The sequence below is a fragment of the Aricia agestis genome, chromosome 5, assembly GCF_905147365.1.
Source record: "Aricia agestis chromosome 5, ilAriAges1.1, whole genome shotgun sequence".
NCBI lineage: Eukaryota > Metazoa > Arthropoda > Insecta > Lepidoptera > Lycaenidae > Aricia > Aricia agestis.
The window spans coordinates 4,589,088-4,614,692 of record NC_056410.1 but is presented as its reverse complement, the minus strand read 5'-3'; the positions used below and the strand labels follow the sequence as shown (position 1 = coordinate 4,614,692).

Sequence of the window (25,605 nt, the reverse complement as noted above, 5' to 3'; positions counted from 1 at the left end):
CCTAAAATATTGCTTTATTGGTAGGACAAGGTTACTTTTAAATTATATAACTATTAACGTAGCTATTAACCTACCAATATACAAAAACTTTCTGTAACCAACAAAACTTGTGGAAAGGCAATAGCGTGTAAATAGCTAAATTGACTGCGGGATAGTACAAAGTTCTCAAAAAAAAAAAAACACTCCGGAATCCGTATCATGCCCGACTAACCTGTTCCATAGTCAGCAGGGGTGCTCCTCAGGCAATTGCAGTAGCAGTAAGCCCGTTGGATCTTGTAGGAGCAAGATGATTGTCTTCTGTAGCGCGTGGTCCGCTCCGGAGCGTAGCTACTTTAGCTACGCTCCGGAGCGGACCTTTGGACTCTTGAATTTTGATGCACTTTGGTCGGCCGATCACACAAAGAGTTCACAGCGATTATATTGAAAAACCAAAAGGGAAGAAACTTGAAATTCCAGCTGGATTAAGCCTTTTCAAGGAAAAATTATCAGAACTAAATTTTCTAGTATGCCATCAAGCCCGGTCCGCGGCAAAAAGGGGGACCAGCAAACACTTGTCATCTGTCAAGTGTCAAAGATATGTATTCTTCGTCTTCTTCCGACAGTGGTGAATTCCCATAATATGTTAAAGGTTCATCCAACGGTTGATGAACAGAAACTCCCAAACTGAGCTACATCCCAACAGTGGAAATCAAACACAACACAAATCCAGAGTGTAGGTAATTTGAGAACTTATTATTTAATTATTAAGGAAATTAAAGAAATATAATATATTAAATTATAACAAAATTAAGTGCACAACTAACTTGGTTGACTACTATACCCTAAAACGAAACCCAAACCAGCTGATTTTTTGTATATTGGTAGGTTAATAGTTATATAATTTAAAAGTAACCTTGTCCTACAAATAAAATAATCCATATTTTAGGACCATCAAGTCAAAGTATGAAATCCTTCCTATCTCTGTTAGCTACAACTTTCGAGATTTTTCGAAAATGAAAATGTTGTTTGTCTCATCAAAATGTAGCTACTCACAAAAAATTAGCTTGTTAGTAATCACAAAAAAATTTGTTCTAGGGCTCCCTTACTAATAGGGCTTGCAAATATGCTTTTTTAAAATTACTGTAGAGCTTGTCTAATTTGAAATGACGCGTCGCTTCAATAGTTCATAGAAATGAAAAATTTTGTACTATGAATACGAGAGAGATTAAGTTAGACAAGCCCTACCTAATTACACAAATATAACTTATCTATACATATAATAAAACTGTAGAAATGACAATTCTGTACATTAAAGATATCCAAAAAATAAGAAGCGGGGGCTGTTACTACATCAGCGATGTAGTAGAAGCCAAAACTATGGTTAGTTTTTGTCTGTCTGTCTGTCTGTCTGTATGTTTGTTCCAGCATCACACGAAAACTACTAATCCGATTTGAATGCGGTTTTCGCATATATATTTGTCTTCTTCCAACGTAACATCTGGTGTACAAAAATTTTTCCCCCCACCTCTCCAAGGGGTCAAAAGAGGGGGTAAGATTTTGTACCAAACTTTTTTCTTTAACACGAAAACTACTGATCCGATTTGAATACAGTTTTCGCAGATATATTTATCTTCTTCCTTCAAACTTTTTTCTTCAATGGACTAACTTCATATTATTAACTGTATTTTCCAATTTAACATCTGGTGTATAAAATTTTTCCCCCACCCCTTTATAGGGGCCGAAGAGGGGGTCAGATATTGTATCAAACTTTTTTTTAACATGAAAAGTACTGATCTCCCCCCCCCCCCCACCCCTCAAAGGGGACTAAAGAGGGGGCAGATTTTGTATAAAAATTTTTTCTTTAATAAAGTAACATCATATTATAAACTGTATTTTCCAATTTAATATCTGGTGTAAAAAAAGTTTTCCCCTCACCCCTCTAAGGGGACAAAAGAGGGGGAAAGATTTTGTATAAAACTTTTTTCTTTAACATGAAAACTACTAATCCGATTTGAATACGGTTTTTGCAGATATATATGCCTTATTCAAACTTAGCATCTGCGCCACCCCAAACCCCCCCCCATTTCATTAAGAATGAAATGAATCTAACCAAAATTAAACATACAGATTTTGAGTGTCGTTTGATGAATATGCTTTGCCCCTGCCCCTTCCTGGTAATGTTGCTAAGCAAAATGGCGTCGCGTCATTAGTATTGAGTTTTAATTCTTATTCCTTAGGAATTCCCTTCCTAATATTCGTATTGTATACGATTTTCGAATTCCACGCGAGCGAAGCCGCGGGCAAAAGCTAGTTTTGTAGTATAAGATAGCTTCGCAGAATACAATGATGCCCGCAAGTCACAACTTCATGCGTTTGTTAAAAACTAGATGACGCCCGAATAAAAGTATCCTATGTCCTTTCCCGGGACTCAAATGTATCTCCGTACCAAATTTCAGCAAAATCGGTTCAGCCTTTTACGCGTGAAGAGGTAACAGACAGACATACATACTTTTTTATTTATAATATTAGTATGGATGTACGGAACTGACGTGATAAACGAATTTTGGCGCAAGAGAGTTGCGAGCGTCATCTACATAATATTATATTATTATCATAACTAGCTGTTGCCCGCAACTTCGTCCGCGTGAATGTATGTTTTTAATTAAAATAGAGATTTAGAAACTTGAACACCCATCAACGACTATTTTACTTGGATCTATATTACACACGAAATTTTTAATTTACATCATTATCATAATATGAGTCGTTTTATTATATTGTTCTTATTATATAATATTATAATGCTCGAATGATTGTAAGTATTGACCTCCGCGGGTACTCAGCTCGCCGAGCGCCGGAGCACCCTCGATACGAGAGTTTCACCCCGAATTCCAAGGGGTCAGAACTTCCAAGTTGCACATATTTTTAATTAAGGCTAATCCCGTAAAGTTTTAACTGTAAAAAATATCAATCATCAGTGTCTGAATGAAGAATAAGTACGGTTATAATAATATGTCAACGGGATTGCAGTGCCCTGCCAACGAAATATATAGAGACAGAGCGCAAGCAAACGGACACCGTGAGTAGCTCTCGACAGAGCCCGGGTGGTATATTAAATTTTGTTGATAGCGGCAACTAGTTGTGCCAACATAGTACCCTGATGAACACGGTTTCAATTTTACCTATTAACATAATATTAAACAATTTTAAACTTTGCATAAACCGGAGACAGGTGACGGACATCATTATGCAGATTGCAGAACCGTGAAGTTTTTATTTCATTTGTGACTAAAATTTATGTTATTATATGTAATAATATTATGAGTACTCTATGCAATCATTATAAAATTATTAAATTTCATCTAGTTTCCAGGCTGGTACAATAAATACATAATCAAAATAACATAATTAATTACTAATTACTTTAGTCGCTGTCGGCCTCGAGAAATGACTATTTAATATTTAATATTCAAATAGTTGGGCAGGTAATCAAATTCAATTTGCTAATAATATAATGAAATAGTTTATAATTAGAGCGAAACACTGTGGGCAGAGTTTATTGGCGATAACGTGCGAAGTCTGTGACGGCGAAATTAGAAGCGTGGCAGTGACAGTTACAATACGCTGTAACTTCGCTTATACTGCCTCAATTATTAAGGCCCTGTATTCCCAGAAACGGACGATTTTCAATATTTAAAAATGACAGGAGACATAAAAATAATTTTTGTACTGAATTAAAGACAAAGAATATATCTAGGGCGTTTCGTTTTTTCTGACTCGATTTTATTGATGTATAAAAAAACGACGACGATCGTTTTTTTTTATACATATCAATTTTTTAATTTTCAAAACGATTTATACATATCAATTAAATCGAGTCCTCCTGTCACTTTTAAATCTTGAAAATCGTCCGTTTCTGGGAATACAGGGCCTTAAGGGTGTATTTTCATTGTACAGTATTGCCATAACATCTCTTTAGATGTTATGGCAAAGGGTGGAGAATCATACCCGAAGAAATCGGAAACTATTGAAGGAAAAATTATTTTATTTTTCCTTCAATAGTTTCAAAAATTATTTAATTTAATTTCCTTGTGCAATATTTTTATGTGATAAGGAAAAAAGTATTTACGTCTTCTGTAGGAGCGAAATGTTATTTTGAACTTAATTCTTATTTTGTCCTTACAATAATAATATTATTATCGTTTTTTGTAGCGTCGACATAGGTTTATCGCGTGGAAACCGTACTTTTTTGTACAAAAGCTCTTCCTATATACTTTTCCGGTTCTCACAGTATCACTTTACCAAATTTTATTTAAATAAATTCTTATTTAAGCTTGAGGAGGTAAAAGACAGATAGACACAAACACTTTCGCATTTATATTAGTGAGAATAAAAATAACGTAAGTAATATTAACCGTTATAATAATTTTCTTAATTTTGCTTTTAAATAAAGTAAAATACAATATAGAACCAGCAAATAAATAAAATTAAAACTTGGCTTAACGTAGTGCACTTTATCTAAACATCACTGTTATCTTAAAGTTTCTGCACTATCTAGTGCACTGTCTACCCACAGGTAAACTATTCGCAGTATTTGCAAGTCGAAGTAACTAGTCTGGTATCACTGTCGAATTCTCTCCAATTTCTGATATCTGTAATTCATTATCATCACGCCTTCGCCGTCTCTATTATTAAACTGCAGTTAGAAATGGGAAGGCCTTTATAATTTAACGTCAGACTTTTTTTTCAGAAAAAAAAAGTTTAGGGTTAGGAGCATAAGTAAAATATGCTAGAAGTATTAATATAGCTACCACTTTACAATATTATTGTTTCTTTAGTGCCTGTATATTCTACCAAATATCTTCTTTTTCTTCTTCTATCTTCTATATATATAAAACTCAAAGGTGACTGACTGATTGACATAGTGATCTATCAACGCACAGCCCAAACCACTGGACGGATCGTGCTGAAATTTGGCGTGCAGGTAGATGTTATGACGTAGGCATCCGCTAAGAAAGGATTTTGATAAAATCCAACCCAAAGGGGTTCAAATAGGGGATGAAAGTTTGTATATAATAATACTTCTTAACGCGAGCGAAGCCGCGGGCAAAAGCCCGCGCTTATATATGTACATGAAAATCAGCGTTGCGGATCTGTTCGCAACATTGCCGAATAGGAATCAATTTGGTATTAGGTTACCTTATTTAATATTAATTATTATTATTATGATTAGTTTTGTAAGATGATAACATAATATTATTATGAAAATAAATTTATTTGGTATAAGCCAAATAAATTCATTTTTTTTCTTCTTCTTCTTTGAATATAATTCTACTTGTATAGTTAAAACTTATCCTAGTACTGGAACAAATGCTTTTAAAAGGGCTTGAAATAACGTTAGAGGACTCGCAGGGCCTTTGACGAATAACTTAATAATGCGTAACGCGACTCCATCTGAAATGCGAGCGCCATTTTAAACGGACCTCACTTCTACTCTACGTTTCCTCTCATTACTGTAATGAGGCTACGTAGCTTTCAAGAACTCGGTGTTATTTTGAGTTGAATAGCTTTATAGGCGAAATGAAGGCTTAAGACGTACACATACATCAATTTATACGTGGGAGAGCCATGCTTCGGCACGAATGGGCCGGCTCGACCGGAGAAATACCACGTACTCACAGAAAACCGGCGTGAAACAGCGCTTGCGCTGTGTTTCGCCGAGTGAGTGAGTTTACCGGAGGCCCAATCCCCTACCCTATTCCCTTGCCTACCCTCCCCTATTCTCTTCCCTTCCCTACCCTCCCTTATTCCCTTCTCTTCCCTTCCTTACCCTCCTCTTTTACCCTATTCCCTCTTAAAAGGCTGGCAACGCACTTGCAGCTCTTCTGATGCTGCGAGTGTCCATGGGCGACGGAAGTTGCTTTCCATCAGGTGACCCGTTTGCTCGTTTGCCCTCTTATTTCATAAAAAAAATCTTTCAGATATAAATTAAAACAAAAATTTAAAGTCTATTATACCACTGCCACTAAATAATGTGTTATATTTTTTAATCTGATTTTAAATTGAAAAGGAGTAGTTTCTAATCAGAAAAATAACTCAATTTAATGAACGCTCCTTTAGTAGGGAAACCTTTTTTAAAGATACCAATGTTAAAAAAAAAGTTTACTAATTCGTCGACTTTCTATATAATATTGTCTTGTTTCTTCTGTAATCTCAGCGTATCTTTAATCTACAATGACTGCTATTTAGGAAGGGCTAATTTCATGTTTGATATTTAAATGTCATGGAGGCCGGGGCTGAGTACCTTTTACAGCCTTGCGAATTTGTGTCAGGAAATTCCTTCACCTACGGTTGTTCTTTTCATATAATATTTTGTTTTAAAGAATAGACACCAACACCAACCATCAACAGAACATATTTTGAGATAATTTTAAATTGTACAGACGGACAGACAGACATAGTAATAAAACCGGGACCCCCGTTTTTACCCTTTGGGTACCGAACCCTAAAAATGTGAGTTCTAATAATAGGTGAAGAATAACAGGGCTCCTGCTACTTGGCTAACACAAGCCGTAAGGAAAAGGTTTTCTTTTAATATTTCCTTAATATTTCCTTTATTATTTGTTGTCAAAGGAATCAGATTGGCTCGTTTGGGGAACAAAAAGGAAGTCATCGATCTCGAAACAATCACAGCTCAGTCTTACATTTCGACGAAAAATCCGATAAGATTTGTTTCATTCGAACGTTTGTAAAAATAATAAAAGCATTGTTAAGGTTTTTACTTCGAAATATTATGTTAAAAGAGAATCTATAAATACGCTGTAATCAACAAAATTTTATCGACTACGGAACCCTAAAACGGAACCCTAACCAGCAGATTTTTTGTATATTGGTAGATTAATAGTTACATAATTTAAGAGTAACATTGTCCTACAAATAGAACAATCCATATTTTAGAATCATCAAATTAAAGTATTAAATCTCTATCACTGTAAGCTACCACTTTCAAGATTTTTCGCAAATAAAATTGTTGTTTGTCTCATGAAAATGAAGCTGCTCACAAAAATTAGCTTGATAGTAATAAAAAAAAATATTCTACGGAACTCGGACTATTAGACTTTGAATTTATACAAAGTTTAAGAGCCCTAAGTGCGAATTCACTAACCCATATTTCAATCTAAAATAGAGGATCCCCGGGCGGTGTTTAAACGCCCCGACGTTCTGTTAATAATAACATTATCTAACTTGGAAACTCAATTTTACTTCGCATAAAATAAAGATAAGGCCAAGGTGTATCGAATATTAAGTTAACTGCGGGGTCCAGGACTCGATTATTTCGATGTGCACCGTTAAAGTAATCGAGTAACCTATCTATCGGATAACAGGAGAAGCCAGCTTTAGTTACAGTACTTAGTTTGTTACTAACAGGCAAACTAGTCAACAATTTAATTACACCCTCCTTACATAATGTACTACGATATGTTGTTCGCAAGTTTTGATTTATTTTAGTATATTTAGAAAAGTTTATACCTAGATGGTCTTTGTCATAGTACATAGTATGTGTTCAGTTAGTCTTTTTTTTTTTAAATGAAATAAGGGGGCAAACGAGCAAACGGGTCACCTGATGGAAAGCAACTTCCGTCGCCCATGGACACTCGCAGCATCAGAAGAGCTGCAGGTGCGTTGCCGTCCTTTTAAGAGGGAATAGGGTAATAGGGGAGGGTAGGGATGGGAAGGGAAGGGAAAAGGGGAGGATAGGGAAGGGAATTGGGCCTCCGGTAGACTCACTTACTCGGCGAAACACAGCGCAAGCGCTGTTTCACGCCGGATTTCTGTGAGAACGTGGTATTTCTCCGGTCAAGCCGGCCCATTCGTGCCGAAGCATGGCTCTCCCACGTATAAATTGTTTAATGGTTTTTTTTTAGTCAAAGCTAAAATAAACCAATGGTTTTATTTTAGTCAAAGCTAAAATAAAACCATTGGCTTGATTGAAACTACACTAGCGACACGCCGTACCGTACTTATTTTAAGTAGACCGTATAAAAACTTCCCTGTTTAAAAATCAAGTTAATAGCGCAAAAATAACTTGAAATGTTGTGTTTAATACTCTTAAGAAAATAGGAAGATACTTCATTGTAATTATAGTGCTTATTTAGGTCTCCTAGCTTCAATAATGTCTTTCTATGTATTTTATACTGAGTAAAAACAGTACCTAAATACAAGTATACTTTGGTATGTGCTTCAGCATTTTTCGGACCCGATGAAGCCGATCTATTGAATATTATGTATTTTCACTCTGGTATAAACGGTATAAACCCTGAACTAATATTGACTAATACTCCTACTAAATAAAATGTTATTGAAGCATTTCTTTTACTTAATCGCATGTATAAATCTTTTAAGAGCGCCGTCTGATAAAAAGAAATAAATAATGATTACATTGGTCTGTTCGACAGCGACGATATATCATAGAACAAAAGAAGCAGAAACTCGATAAGAAAATAATATATGAATAGCACTGAAGTACCAACCACCAAGTACCAATTTAGAGGAAGTTTATGAAGATTATAATAAATAATAATGATCTCTCTATTTTCACGGTTAGGCCTTTGGGACAAACCTAAGCCTAGTTGGCTGTTTTATTTACGTAATAAATATGAACTAGCGATCCAACGGTGGTCGAAATTTATCTATAACAATTATTTTATAATTTATATAATTTTAACTTTGAACCTTCAACTGGTTCTTATACTTTTTGCCGGAGTGGACTCCGTTTTTACATTACTCCGTTTTTACATTACTAGAGATCGCCCAATGGTCGAAATTCGACCTCAAATAAAAAAATAAATTATAGTTTCAAATTTCAACGCTTTTATGTTTTCTATTGATATTCTATTGTTAAAATCTACTAGTTAAAATATTGACCTTATTATTTTTAGATATAATTCCTGCAACAGTCTCAGATTAATAAAGCCAAATGATGACAGACTGGCCGTGTAATAAAATGCTGGCACTTCACATGGCTATTTGTATTTGCTATTGGCTATTTGTTGTATTTGGCAACATTATTAACGAATACGCAAACACATGGCCGTTAAATAGCAAACTTACAAACATTCGATTCAGAATTTTTAAATCAGGTTTGTGTTCACCAATACAATGTCGGATGTCAGTTATAGACTTCAAATATTTATTACAAAATATTGGACCACTAATCTCCAAAAAGGATACAAAATTTTGTGTTCCGCTGTTTTCCACTCACGATACAACACTGAAAATGGCTGAAGCTCAAAAATTTGCTGAAAATCACCTGAAATTTTAAAATATACTGTCTATTGTTAAGTTGACAGCACCGGTTTATTTGTGTACTTGCCTATAATTTGACTCTTAAAAACTGACAAAGGTACGGATACGTGTATTTGGTATTGGTCATATATTTTGTCAAATAAGGCCAAAACTTTGTCAAACATACGTCTACACATGGTGATTGTTTGGCGAATACATCAAATACGCAAATACATAATATAGCCATGTGAAGTGCCAGCATAACAGTATTTTTAAGATTCAATAAAAAAACTTAATCTTTTTTCAATTTGACAACAGACTTTAACCATAAATAAAAGAGTACAATTCGTGTGTATGGGCTTGTCAATCAAAATCTCCTAGTGTGTGTTGTAGTGTGTGTAATGTTTTATTTGTTAAAGAAATGTATGATGAAAGCATAATTTCAAAATAATATTAGCTCGATGCACTCCTTAACAATATAAACTATAACTGTGAAAAATTTCAATCACCTACGTTTTTCATTTTTCGTCAAAAGGGATCCAAAGTTTTTTGCTCTCGTATTAATATATAGATGTATTGTGTTAACTCAAGAAGTATTTGCTCATTTCAATCTTTCCACCCACTGTATCTGTGGCAAGTTTTCCTCCGTACGCTCAATAAAATATATTTTTTCTCCTTGGCGTATCTATATAATAATACGTTAGAGAAAAACTTTGTAACCCTTTTTACGAAAAATGGGGAAACGTAGGTGCATGAAATTTCGCACAGTTATAGTTTACTAGCGACCCGCCCCGGCTTCGCACGGGTATAAAATAAATTATGGCCTAAGTCACTGAAAATATGATTAAAATCGATTCAGTAGTTTGATTTTAAATAATTTATATTAATTACTACCCGTGGCCCGCATTGGTCGGTACTGCCGCAAAAGCTACTCACGTCCCGCAATTTTTTAATCTGTAATGTCTTCGAAAATATTCATTTAAAATTAAAATCGTAATAATTATACTGTAAAGGGATATAATCAATAATGTATTTAAAGTATTTAATTGAATAAGGATTAGGTATTGCCGTATTGGTTAAAATTGCTTCGAAAATTAGCCATTATTTGAAGTTAAAAGTAAATGACAAAAAAATATGTTATTGTGGGATATATCCATAAGAGATATACTTATACGTGGGAGAGCCATGCTTCGGCACGAATTGGCCGGCTCGACCGGAGAAATACCACATTCTCACAGAAAACTGGCGTGAAACAGCGCTTACGCTGTGTTTCGCCGAGTGAGTTTACCGGAGGCCCAATCCCCTACCCTATTCCCTTCCCTACCCTCCCCTATTCCCTTCCCTTCTCTTCCCATCCCTGCCCTCCCCTATTACCCTATTCCCTCTTAAAAGGCCGGGAACGCACCTGCAGCTCTTCTGATGCTGCAAGTGTCCATGGGCGACGGAAGTTGCTTTCCACCAGGTGACCCGTTTGCTCGTTTATCCCCTTATTTCATAAAAAAAAATATGATATACCATCGCGTAGTTTTCTGTAGACCTTTTCAATGTGTACAATGCGCACCCCTGCATTGGTACTTGTACTATTATCTATTCTGTGGCATTGGTAGCGCCCACTTCGAAACGGGCGTAAATCGCAATATTTTAATTTCGCCATAACTTCTAAACCAAACGTCCAATTTTAATCATTTAAACAGCAAATATAATCTACATAAACTGTACTTAGTGATGAAAATATTTATTTTGATAAGGATTATTGGCATGAGTAAAATAAATGCGTTTAAATGTAGTCCAAAAAAAAAAATCAAGATTTTTAAATAAAAAAATGGTTTTTGTGCCTCACTTGACATATATAGGTATATTGTGTCGCGGACATTTTTGTAGATATTTATAAGACCTACATTTACTTAGAACATTGTATAGTTCTATCTTTTACAGTTTAGGCAGCGTACGCAAAATAAGTAAATTTTCTGGTTGTTTTCGAAAAACTGTAATATCTTACGGAACCCTATATTCTCCAAAATAAAAAGTAGCCTATGTTACTCGTAAATAATATAGCTTTCGAATGGTGAAAGAATTTTTAAAGTCGGTCTAGTAGTTTTTGAGCCTATTCATTACAATTAAACAAACAAACAAACAAACAAAGTTTACCTCTTTATAATATTAGTATAGATAGTATAGATTAGTATAGATATGGCGAAGGAGTGCATCGAGCTTATATTATTTTAAAATTATGCTTTTATCATATATATTTTTAACAAATAAAACGTTACACACACTACGACACTACTACTAGGAAAAATGGCAGATTTTTGAGTGACAAGCCTATACATACGAATTATACTCTTTTATTTATGGTTGAAGTCTGTTGACAACAAGTTGACAAATTGAAAATGGACATTACCTAGACAATGCTTAAACGGCCAGTCTGAGATCTGCTGAGTCCCAGAGACAAGAATTGAAAAAAACTATGATGAAGTTTCGTAGGATGAAGTCAATATTTTTTACAAAATATAGGTAGCAGTCCTAATGTCGTTGCAAGTAAGGTCGAATTTCGACCATTGGGCGATCTCTAGTTATTGTAATAATAAGCTAAAGATTACATAATATAAGCTATAACCAGGTCGGGTATGAATTTTCAACTTTTGATACACTTTACTAGCATAAAAGGACCGCGAAGGATTTGAAGGATGTGACTCCCGTGTTATGGCTCATTTTCATTGGTCGATAGGGCCCGCATGCAGGGTGCGGGAGATTTCTGAAACGCATGCCACAGGGCCCGCATTCGGGGAACCGTTTTCATTAGTCGATAGGGCCCGCATGCGGGGTGCGGGAGATTTCTGGAACGCGTGCCACAGGGCCCGCATTCGGGGAACCGTTTTCATTAGTCGATAGGGCCCGCATGCGGGGTGTTACGCGGAGCAATTTTGATTGTCTGTGATTTATTGAAGAAGAAACTATTGGCGTCACTGAAGGAGAAGAGAAAAAGATTTTGGGTGCGAACTTTACTGAAAAATACAAACAGGCATGGCGCTTCAGAAACATTATGTAAGGAGTTACAATTGCATTTAGAGTGTGATACAGTAGAAGATCATGATATTTTTTTTAGATTATCTAATAACTTATTTGAAGATTTATTAAATGAAATAGAAACACGACTTCAGAATAAAGACACTCAATTTCGTGAGGCATTATCTCCAAGATTAAAACTTGCGCTCACATTACGTTAATTAGCTACTGGAGATTCTTACAGAAGCTTGTTTTACTTATTTCGCGTGTCTCCTACTATTAGCACTTTTATACTACAAGTATGTGACGCTATTTATGAAGCACAGGCACTTGGCAGATTATTTAAAAGTAAGTAGTAAAATAATACGCATTATCACTAGAAAATAAGTATATTTTGTATTTCAATTTTAACACAGCTGCGAAACATAATTATACTTTTGGTAGTAATTTCAATTAAACCTAAGTACCTAATCATTAAATGAAATTAAAGAAAACAAAATTTACCGATGAACACGAGGCAGTAGTATGGCAGCCATTGGGAACTGTCGGAAACGTGGCAACTCGCGTCCCGCAAGCTGTATATCGACCGATGAATTTCATTGGTCGATATCACGGTCGGTATAAAGCATGCGGGCAATCCCCGCAGGCGGTGTAACGAACACGTATCGACTTGTAACTTTCATTGGTCGTTATCTCGGCTGCAGGGACTGCCCGCATGCTGTATAACGAACGAGTTTACGACCAATGAAAATGAGCCATTATCGGGAGTGGGGTCTAGGTGTAGCAAATATTGATATTCCATTAGCCGTGACCCGTGGGCCGTGGGGTGACGGATGACCGGGTAATCGGTTACCAGCCTCTAACCGGATAACTGCGGATCGAACCGGTTCGAGATAGTTTGAACCGGATTAAACTGGCTTAAACTGAATAACCGGAAGTAGCAAGTATTAAAAAGTTGTTATACTTAAAAAAATTACACTGGACGGAACGACTTCAACACATTAATCGTCTTTTTGATTATCATAATAAACTTAAAGCAAACATTGTAGTCACGAGTGCACTATTATATTATCAAAAAATAATTATACAGTGTGTAACAAAAATAAGTGATAATAATTCCGGGTGTGTACGTGTTCCTTGTAGAGAGTTCGCTGTGAAAGTAGCAGCGCTGAAAGAGCAATATTTTTTTCACTTTTGTATGGGCAAGGGCCCGAGCGTCACGAGTTTCCCCATACCCCCCATACAAGTGAAAAAAACCCTAAAGTGTTACCACTTATTTTTGATTTGCGTAAAAAGCAATAGTTACCTACTTGTCTGATTAATATTTGAATTTGAATAAATTAAATTAATTTACTTTAACGAAACAGTCAAAAAAGGTCAAATGATTTTATTCGTAAAAGAAAAGGGTCAATTTCCACTTAACTTGTCCCTTTGATAGTGAATTAAACAGATCAAATAAACTTCAGAATCAATTTGGCTACTTAATTTTATCAATTTATTTGATATTATTATGAGGGTTGATCGAGTTTTACTTTACGTAATTAAAATATTTTATTTAATCAACCCTTTTATAATAATTCAAGCTCAAATTTTTGAGCTTTTGTCTAAAGGCCATACCAGCATTATAATTTATGCGAAATTGTAACTCTCTATCTGTTTATGGAGATACTTTTAGTTCCGGGAAAAGACATACTACTACATTTTTCTGGGATAATTTTCAACCCGGAAAAATGTACGGTTCCCGTGCGATAGACGAATTGTGGCACAACGGAGCTGTTGCGGGCGTCATCTGTTATGAAATAACTAGCTGACCCGGCAACGTTGTTTTGCCGTAAAAAATATTTCTATTATCAATATAAAAGTAGGTAGATAAAAACCTATTCTCAGGCCTATTTTGTAAATATCATTAAAATCGGTTGAGCCGTTTTGGAGGAGTTCGCACACAAACACTGTGACACGAGAATTTTATATATTAGATTTCACATTTTTCGAGCTTCAGTTATGCATTGTATTTTTATTCTATATAAAGTACCCTGTCCAGCCCCGGCCGCTTTTGTCTGCGCAGTGAACTATCAAAAGGTCTGGCGGGAAAATGCTAATAAAAATTACCTTATTTAGATAAAGCTTTTATATTAGATTGTGCGTTTTAGAGATTGATATGAAATTTAATGTTCGTTTTTCGTGGCTCGATCTTTGAAAATGGTTCGGCTTATATACAAAATTAGTAGTGATTTAGTGGTATAATCTGACCAAAATCTGTAGGTCCGTATTAAATTTGAGTAAAAAAGAATATTTTTTTGTATTATAAGGCCGGCCATAGACGGACCGCATCTTGCAGTCTTCACCGACTGAAAAATGCGGTCGCCGCACTGCAATCTGCAGTTTTCATACTAAATTCATAAACGCAATACACGGACCGCTCGAGCAGTTCGTGTGTGGTCGGTGCCAACAACGCGACCTAGAGCAGTCGGTCCCGACTGCAACTTGCAGTCTGTCTATGGCCAGTCTAAGTGTCTAAACACACTAGGCTGAATTACGCCGACGTAAATTCAGTCGCGTTTACGCCGCGTTTCAAACGCATACAAAATACGGACGGAACGCGACAGACTCCGTCGTCGTCGTCGTCCGTCTGCCGAAACTCCGTCGCGAGCCGAATTTCCGTCGAGCCGAGTCGAACGTAAAGCTCGGCAGCGATTCGGCGGTAATGTTTTGTATAGCAACACACTATACACGACGGAATTATCAAAACCGAACATAGCAAATCCAATCTTAACTCCAAAGCGTTAACGCACACATTACATCTGAGAATTTTAAATACTCACTTACGCGCGCGTTCCGCAACGGAAATTACGCCGCGAAATTTCGACTCTTCGCGTTATTTATAGTGTGTCGCATCAGACGTAAGCGGCTGAACGTAATTTCGGCCACGTAAATTACGCCGGCGTAATTCAGCCTAGTGTGTTTAGACCCTTAGGCTTACAAGAGAAAATAATGTTTATTTACAAATTACTTCATTTTCTTAGATCATGATAAACTTCTTTACTGACTGAAGAAAGATAATACCAGTTCGTGGATAAAAAACTTTTCTCTTCGATTTTGTATTTTATCAAAACTATTTTCGTAAATAGTATTTACGAAAATACTACTAAATACACGTCTTGTGTCAGGTTTTCATTGAACTTGAGTTATGTTTTTTGGGGAGCAAGGCGCCACATTTAGGGTAAAAATTAATGCTTTTCTATATTATGGAATTTGGGAAATGTTTGGTTCGTAGCTACAAAAGAAATACTTTTGTTTACGCTGTGAAAGTTTTCAGGAAATTTGGAAACTCCAGGGAAATAACGGTGGCTAAATACCTGTCTTACACAAATTACAAACAACACCAAAATTATTTTCTCCAACCCTTAAAAATGTAAAGATAATTTGAAAAATATATTATAACAACACTGCCTACTATACAGGGTGTAACAAAAACAAGTGATAATACTTTAGGGTGTGTACGTGTTCCTTGTAGAAAGTTCACTGTGAAAGTAGCAGCACTGAAAGACCTAATCTTTTTTCACTTTTGTATGGGGAAACTCGTGACGTTCGGGCCCTTGCCCATACAAAAGTGAAAAAAAATTTTCGTCTTTCAGAGCTGCTACTTTCACAGTGAACTCTCTACAAGGAACATGTACACACCATAAAGTATTATCACTAGTTTTTGTTACACACTGTATAATATTCAGCAGGTTATAGGATTTTGTTGTAGTTACGAGTACTAATTTCATTAAAATATAATAAAATTATTTTTAACTAATTGTTAAAAATAATTTTATTATATCCATGACGGTCGAAGACGTCGTAAACTACATCCGCGAGAAGACCAGCTACACCTGAAGGGTGGAGCGTCTGCACTCTCGCCACAAAGTGAATTTCAGTTCCTTTGTGGTGAGAGTGCTGACTCAAGTTTTATCTATCTTCGAGGTGGAGGAGTTCAGGCCTGCCTGTTTAGTTTAGCGGAGGTTCCGGGGGAGGCTCCCGAACGAAGCGCGCATCACGTCGCCGTTCAAGAGACTTTACGTGATAAAGTGTAGTATGATTGTGTGTGTGAATGTGTAAATAACTTAATATATTAGGATAAAATTATTCGGCGTGCATCCGTTGTCTGATTGCCATAACACAAGTTTTACTTAGCATGGGATTAGACGACGTGATGTACGCTACCTTTTTTTTTTTTATATGAAATAAGGGGGCAAACGAGCAAACGGGTCACCTGATGGAAAGCAACTTCCGTCGCCCATGGACACTCGCAGCATCAGAAGAGCTGCATGTGCGTTGCTGGCCTTTTCAGAGGGAATAGGGTAATAGGGGAGGGTAGGGAAGGGAAGGGAATAGGGGAGGGTAGGAAAGGGAACAGGGTAGGGGATTGGGCCTCCGGTAAACTCACTCACTCGGCGAAACACAGCGCAAGCGCTGTTTCACGCCGGTTTTCTGTGAGAACGTGGTATTTATCCGGTCGAGCCGGCCCATTCGTGCCGAAGCATGGCTCTCCCACGTGTAAATATTATTAATATTTACACCTAGCTTAATATTATTGTATGTTTAATAAAGAATTTGAATTTGAAATTTGAATCTATATCCTACGGGAACCGTCTACTTTGTCGAAATGAAAAGTTTATTTTTGTCGTGATCTACTCTACCAGCTCTGTTACGAAGTCTATGTGTTGTAAATAATAATTGATCTTCTTCATAAAATTTTTATTAAATTAAATATAACTTAAACATTCATACTACTATTATATTGCGGGCGTAATCCTTACATCCTTACAGTCGGTTATAATCCTTACATTCCTGTTAATATCGACAAAATATATCGGTAAAATAACATATTGTGATAATCTACAGATAAAGCCGACAGATATAAAAGGAGCCCATCTGGCAAAATATGATAAATATTTTATATTCGTGTGATCGTCAAACGTCGTTTATTCAAAACGTCACATGCCTGAGCTCCATAATTCATAAATCAACCTTTTTCATCATAAATTATTGATACGGCCCACCTAGCGATTGTTGGAAACTTTCACAATACCTCAATTCTGAATTATGAGGATAAATAGCCCTTGTCCCTTCACCTGCAAACGTGACATGAGTTTAGTTTTAGGAACAAAGATAACAATTGCTCGCATTTGGGCTGATTAAAGGATAAAAATATGTGGATCGCCCATTGAGGTTAGACCAGGGGTTCCCAATCGTTTTTAGCCTGCGGCGCAGTTATACGTTACAATATTTTTAGCCTGCGGCGCAGTTATACGTTACAATATTTTATCAAAAAGATACATAAATAAACACCTTAAGAGGATAACACCAGGGGCAAGAGAAATGAAAAAAAAGTACGTGAAATATCTATAGCTGTCTCCCTTACCTCAAGCCTATACCGCAGAACGCGATAGAGACAACTGCAGAAAATCCAGAAAATCAACGATTCGTTGTCCCCTGTTTTCTTCTCCAAAACTTAACCGATTTAAGTACTTTTTTCATTAAAGATTAAAAAAAGGCTTGAGCTGTGTTCATAGGAACACAGTTTTGCTTTTTTGTATAATCTAGCCAAATCTGTTTTCTGGACGTTTGAACACAGCGAAAAATCTGGCAATTTTTTTGGGTTTTTGAACGTTCATATCTTTTTCAATAATTAAATTATGAAAAAAAAGAAAACATAGGGACATTAGTGGCCTTAGATATTCAGGAAAAAAATTATAACTCTACTAGCATTATCCAGGGAGGAAACAGGGGACAACGTTTGTATGGGAAAAAGGGCGGTGTGGACTCCTCTTAATTGATTATTATAGTTAGGTTAAGCAGGTGAGATGTGCCGGACGCGGCTAGCGCAGTGAGGACGCGGAGTTTGTAGAGTTCCCGTGTCCCACTGGAATGGTGCTGGAAGGAGGGCATGGGGGGGTTTTAGTGGGTAAACCTCGAGTGGGAGTCCCACATACCCCCACCCCTTCCCCCGAGGGGGTGGGGGATACGTAACGTATTTCCCCTCTTCAACAAAAAAAATGGTAATTGGTAAATAATAATGACCAAATATTAATTCATATACTTTTTTTTCATAATTATAATTTATTTTATAACATTTATGGTTTCGGATAATGATAGAGGATCGACTCACGGCGCCCCTCTTGCCTTTCCACGGCGCACCAGGGCGCCGCGGCGCACACTCTGGGAACACCTGGGCTAGACCATTTCTTGATCCGGTCCGGTCCGGTCCGGTCGATATGTGCGACTATATCAAGGCACAATCCCTCTAGTAAGCATCTACTAGCCATTTTACTATGACAGGAAAACACAAAGTAGCTTTCACGCATTTTGGAGGCCGGTCGAATATTTCCAGAAAAGAAAAGGCTTGTGCGTCCTCTAAGAATCGCTTCTTGTAGTAAGTTAAACCTAAAATATAAACTTATACTATCCAACTGTAAAAAGTTGATAGTAAATAATTCCGATACTATTGCTGTTTTGCTAAATAATATATTACTAGAGATCGCCCAATGGTCGAAATTCGACCTTAGTTTCAACGACAAAGGACTACTACCTATATTTTGTAAAAAAATATTGACTTTATCATATTCTTTTCAACTCTTGTCTCTGGGACTCAGCTGATCTCAGACTGGCCGTGTAAGCATTGTCTAATAGTATCTAAGATTCAATAAAAAAAAACTGTAATCCATTTTCAATTTTTCACCTTGTTGTCAACAGACTTCAATCATAAATAAAAGAGTATGATTCGTATGTATAGGGTTGTCACTCAAAAATCTGTCATTTTTCCTAGTGTGTGTGTTGTAGTGTGTGTAATATTTTATTTGTTAAAAAATGTATGATAAAATCATAATTTCAAAATAATATAAGCTCGATGCACTACTTCACTATATAAACTATAACTGTGCAAAATTTCATTTTTCGTCAAAAGGGATACACAGTTTTTGGCTCACGTAATAATATATAGATAATAATATAATATCTATGGTCTCTCACCACGTCAGTCTGGCCCCGTGCTAAGTACCTGTAGGACTTGTGTTACGGGTACCAGGCAACGGAAATATATTAAATACTTTTATATTTTACATAATATATTTAAGATTTTTATTATTTCATACATATTATATACACTGTGTTATTGTAAACACCGTTATCCTTGAAACCGTCAAAATATGAGCCTGAGAACAATAATGCTGGAAACTCAAAAAAAACGTCTTCATACCCTGGATACAAATTGCCCGGATCGGCAATTCGTATGGATATGAAGACGGATTTTTTTGTGTTTCCGGCATTGTTGTCATAGAAAAAGTTGTTCATTTTGACGGGTTCACTTGATGGTTTCAAGGATAACGGTGTTTACACTAACAAACTGTATTTAATACACATTCAAGACCCAGGAATCACTCAAAAATCTGTCATTTCTCATGTAGGTGTGTTGTAGTGTGTGTAATGTTTTATTTGTTAAAAAAAATGTATGATAAAAGCATAATTTCAAAATAATATTAGTTCGATACACTCCTTCACCATATAAACTATAACTGTGGCAAATTTCATGCACCTACGTATCCCCATTTTTCGTAAAAAGGGTTACAAAGTTTTTCGTTCGCGTATTAATATTATGATGATGATGATGATTATCTTTATTAATAATGCTCCTTTACTAATAAATTATGTACATTTAACGTTAAGGTACTTTTCTGACATATTAGATACTTTACCCTTGCCTGGTACAACAAAAAGTTGCTAGAAAGGAAGGGATAAGCACTGTGTATCTTCAAAGTCTACATTCTCAGCGTTTATCAATTTATAAATAATCGGATGTAGGTATATGTATGTTAATATAATTTTGGGATCAAAATTTTATGAAAATCAAAATATTTCAGCGTAGAACGTTCTATTATGCGAGTAATTTGTAACAGTTGTACTACAGAGTCCTATCGTGGGCTTATCAGGGAATTAAATTAGCAACTTCGTCGTCAGATACTCTGATGTTTGGACATTATTCATTGCTCGCAGCAAACTTTCTGTGTAACAAATTTCAATTAAAATTACGCAATAATTAATCAGGCTTTATTAACTAATTGATAAAGGCTGATATTGTAAAGTTATTTTAATTAAAAGTGACGTCATGCATTTATAATTTTCAATTTTTGCCGTATTTTACTAGTATATCGTGTTCCACTGGACAAAGGCATCCCTTAAGTTATATCTATACGTAAATTAAATTTCACTTTATAAAACCAGACCATTTCTGATGGGCTTTACCTTTCAGGGTAATATATTAAAGGTTCGTTATAGACTACCTTTGTTGTTTTAGAATAAAGGGAGATTTCCCAGTTCCCTTTATACGGCTGGTCTGCTTTCATAATTCATAATGCAAGCAATTATCACTTAAGTAGATAACGGTGTTCTGCTTTTTGATGATGTTAAATTTTTATTGTTATATTTTAAACAGCTATATAAATTAGGTATCTTTTTTAAAAGTAGAATATATTATGATATCACAAAATCAGTCGTTCACACTGTCAGTGGTACCAAAAAAGGTTTTTGCGCACAACTGCCAAAGGCATAAGATTAATCGTAAGTGAGTAAAGAGATATAGAGGTACAATATAACATGGTATTGCAACTCATTATTTTAAGTAGTCATAGTATGACTGACTCGCTACGAGTCTTTAAAATTATGGATTGTATACAGAGTGTAACAAAAATAAGTGATAGTACTTTAGGGTGTGTACATGTTCCTAGTAGAGAGTTCACTGTGAAAGTAGCAGCTTTGAAAGACGAAATTTTTTTTCACTTTTGTATGGGCAAGGGCCGGAGCGTCACGAGTTTTCCCATACGAAAGTGAAAAACATTTTTGGTCTTTCAGCGCTGCTACTTTCACAGCGAACTCTCTACAAGGAACACGTATACACCCTAAAGTATTATCACTTAGTTTTGTTACACCCTGTATATTATGGATAATAAAGTTTTCTAAGTTGGTCATTCCAAGTCTTCTGGCACTATAATATGAGTGGAAGTCCAGCCTGCCTAGCATACGCCAACGAGATATCTCACTCTCGAGATAATTAAAAACTACTCATCTCATAATGTCAAAATCTCGACATTATCTCGACAAAACTCTATAAAAAATATATTATTTCGATGATATATTTACGCGAGAAAAAATGTTTGTCATGCTAGGGTCAATAGAGATGAATAAACAAACTATCAAACATTGAGAAAACATGTAGAGTGAGATATCTCGTTGGCGCATGCTAGGCAGGCTGGTAAACCTAAAAATACTACAATATTTCTAGTATTTTTAAAATTAGGTTAACTTTTCGTGCGGCTTTTCTAAACAAAGGAATTAGTTAATTTAGTAAAGCAGGTATGGCGTGACTATTACGACTTTTCCCTGACATTAAATTATGACTATAATAGGGTCGGTTCAGAGTTTTTATACCTCTGACAGGGTATGAATGGATTATAACACAAATCATTCTTTTTGCCTATGTGTTTATAAAACTTTTATTGTTCTGAGCTTTTTGAGCTGTTATAATATATATTATATTAGGCAGAGAAAATTAAGGAATTCAGACCAAATAATTCATGGAGTTTTGAAAGTTGGTATAGTTGTTCCTAAAGGTGTCCAGATGAATATATTAAAAGTCCCCGAGGGAGGTGGGAGAGGGGGCGAAAGATCTCTTTTTCAAGGTTTCTGCTTGTCACTCGAAAATTATTTATAATATCTCTTTAGTGACTTCTACGTTCATTATCTACATTAAATTTCCTATAAGTTACGTCCAAACATTTTTACTGTACTACTCCTTTTACTGTACTGTAGTATATTCATCTGGACACCTTTAGGAATAACTGTACCAACTTTCAAAAGTACATGAATTATTTGGTCTGATCGACGATTTTGAAACTAATTTTCTTAGACTACATTGAATGTTTTGAACTTATGAGTAATATAAAGGCTTGAGACATACCTCTGTGCATAGTACTCGAAGAATGCAACTAGGATTTCAATCGATCTAGTCATAGCCGCCCACATTTCGTGCGTTTTGCATTTTGACAGCGACGGCAATGGTGGTAGTCTTGACGGGCCCTCGGACATTTAAAAAAAATTCACATGGCACTGGCACAAAAAAAAATACTGTACGCGACCCTCTCGAAAAAAAAATCCGTCTCTCGTGCAGTTCTTTTCTAAATTCAAATTTTCTCCACGCGGATCATACAAAACACTCCTAATTATAAGCTGAGTGGCAAGAATGCTTTGCTCGATAAAATTCAAATAAAATATTTCATGGCGTATTTAATATCATTAATAAAAGCCCAAAATATGAAGACTATTGTGTACATCTTTAATAAAGGCCATAAAGTCTTAGTCTAAAATTTTTTAATAATACTGCTGACCTACTAAAATATATATTGCTAGACAAAAAGGATTATTTATATTGTCTGGCAAAGGCGAGCGTGTCTACGTTCTCCACCTACGCAGTACGCTGTAGTACGCCGGCAACAGGTTTACTGACCTACTAAAAAAAGTTATCACGGATTTTTTTACACTAGAAAAAAAAATATTTTTGAATAAAAGATGACCCTTATTCCAGAATTTCAAATTCAAATTTTATCGAACAAATGGCACGTTTAATTTTATAGTGATGCGTACATTACAGGCGACCGGTATTCGCAGACTGGCTGAAGGCTTGAATAGCGCATGCTCCCAATAAAATTGTCCCTGCGACCGGCTCAGCTTGAGCTCGGGAGCCCGCTTCCGCCCAACACTTTAGACAGAGATTCCCCATCAAGACGGGTCAAAGTGAATTGGCCGCGTAGATACGCGGATAAATTGTATATATAAGAATCCACAGTTGGTTTTGTCTTTTTTGTTATCAATATTGTGATATTGAAAAGTTACGTGGTTATCTTAGAAGACAGTTCTCATTGTTTGTCTGAAGATTGTTTAACAATTTAGATAAAAGAATACTATAATGACAGTATTCGTTTTGCAAAATTATGCATAAATATTTTGTATAAGGATAGAGCACAGGTGCTTAGAATACTAAACTCCTAATTACTATCGAAATGATGTTCCTTCCTTCTATGTGAGATTGATACCATGTGTAATCTGTTTAGGTTTTTAAATCGACAAGGTTTTAAATAAAGAACAATACGAATAATAAATACTATGGAAGAGTGACCGAGTCAAAATAATGGATCCACAAAATGCACACCAAGGCTTTCAGTTTGTTGTCATATAATTTTTGTTGTATTACTTAATTAATTACTTAATTGTAATTAATGCAAAATTTTGACATAAGCTCCATACATTATCTGTCCAACTTTTCATTAAATTGAAGGTTAATCGTAATTAAATGTCTCTGAGTACGGCGGTTTGCTACGTGTTTGTGCCTGGAGCTATATTTTGAGCGGTCAAATGTTTAAGGGTTATCGTCCTACATTGTATAGTATTTCAATGGCAGAACATTAAAAATGTTAATCGTAAAACTACAATTTACAAAATTAAATCCGTATATTTGCTCTGGGAGTGCATCACACGTGCCCCTGCATTAATTACATCGTCTGCCCGCCTCGTGCAGCTCGACTCCGTATCGCAGTACGACTACATACATTATACGTGTAATATGTACCTGTATCGGTATGTAACAACTTTAGTTTTCTCAAAGTCGTCCAGGTGGTCAATGCTCCACGTGAGACTCGACGGGGGTCTACGACGGGGAATTATATTCTGTGTATTCCGTTACGTTCGTAACTGTTTAATCTTGAATATTGCTCAAATAGATGGGGAGATTGAGGCAGGAGAGGTGATTTCATTGCACTTTTCAGTCGTTGTCTGAATGCCATAAAATGCGGTTATTATTGTAATTCTGCTTGTGAGAAACAGTGATTTTAAGCACTACCCACAAGAAAATAAACTCCTGCAAGTAATATTTTTTAAATTCCTGTTCACTTATTGTTGATAAAATACTATTTTCGATATACTCTATACCTAGTATTTCTCTTTATTACAGTCATAATATTATGTCGTCAAAACACGAAAAGAGACATGTTATCCCGTTTTTGGTTTATCGAAGAAGTTACCAGTTTCTCAACTACCAACTCATATTTCTGTTATAAAAATTACATAATTATTAATTAATATGAATCAAAGCTGGACAAAACAACAAAAGAGCCGACAGTTCATGATGTATCCCAAAGACTGGCCACGGAAATTTTACATATCTGGCGAAAAGCGCGCTTCCCAAAAAAAGAAGTAAGTATATTATTTACTTGATTAAAGAACTGCAAGAAAAATGATGATAGGCCGTGTAGATTTAAACACGACTAAAAAATATGAAGAAAATAAAAATAGAAGACAAAGAATGACTTCGAACAAAGAGATAATGGATCCTAATTCCTAACCGTCTTGTTCTCGTTCTTTGCATAATGACTTAACAACCGAAAGAACGAGTTCCAGCGATTGTAGCTTCTTCTTGTAGCTTCTACAAGCTAATCAATCGCCAAAATAAGTAGCTGCTCAGCCACCCAAGAAAAAGAGATTCAATTTTCCATCATTAGCTCTCGTATGCGATCGCACCTAAGTCTCTGACAGAGCAGCTGCTATTATAGCTTTATCTGCTTCTTTATCTGTGTTAAAAGATGTTGATTGTTGGTACTATTATATCAAAGGATTCTAGTGCTGTCACTGATCGTTAAAAATGCGATGAGAAATTATGAAAAACAGATCAGGACACACGATGCAGATCGCAAATGTAAAAGTATACGCAGAATTTATTTTGATTGCAGAAAAGGTGGCTGTGATGGTACAGTTGTGAATATATTATTTTCAAAGGAGATGTTATTCGTTTTATGAAAGAAGTAATTAACAAACTATTCAAGCATTTTTTTGTTTGAAATGCCTAATTGTGAAATAAAAAAACAATTTAATACCAAATAATCTCCTTTTTTTTATCATTCCTTGATAATATATCATAAATATTTAAATTTTCTCGATAAAAACATTGATACTACTAACCAGAGCCTGTAGTCAAGACCTTTTTTTTATCGATTCTTTATAGAATCGTCGATCAAAATGTATAGAATTGACATTAGACGAGTCGAACGTCAACGTCATATTCGCGAATTTTTAGGTCAATTCCATACATTTTGATCGGCGATTCTATAGAAAAGCGATAAAGAAAAGGTCTTGGCTAAGGCATCAGGCTTTTATTTAACGTATTACAATGTAGTTTTTTTAACAAGGAACAGTAAATATAGAAAAATACTATTTGTCAAAACTAAACCAATGTTTTAAAAAAAAATCGTA

The 25,605-nt window shown here is 35.6% G+C and overlaps 1 protein-coding gene across 5 annotated transcripts in view; it reads right to left on the bottom strand.

Moving 5' to 3' along the window:
• Positions 1-25,605, bottom strand: part of LOC121726749 (synaptotagmin-7) — a 393,458-nt gene that overhangs the window by 67,365 nt on the left and 300,488 nt on the right. Inside the window, exon 1 of one of the 5 annotated variants that reach the window (XM_042114227.1) lies at positions 22,265-22,392. The exons of the other annotated variants lie outside the window; for them this stretch is intronic. Within the exon in view, the coding sequence (XP_041970161.1) occupies positions 22,265-22,392 (128 nt within the window). Of the gene's footprint in view, positions 1-22,264; positions 22,393-25,605 lie in introns of those variants that run through there. 5 annotated transcript variants of the gene reach the window in all.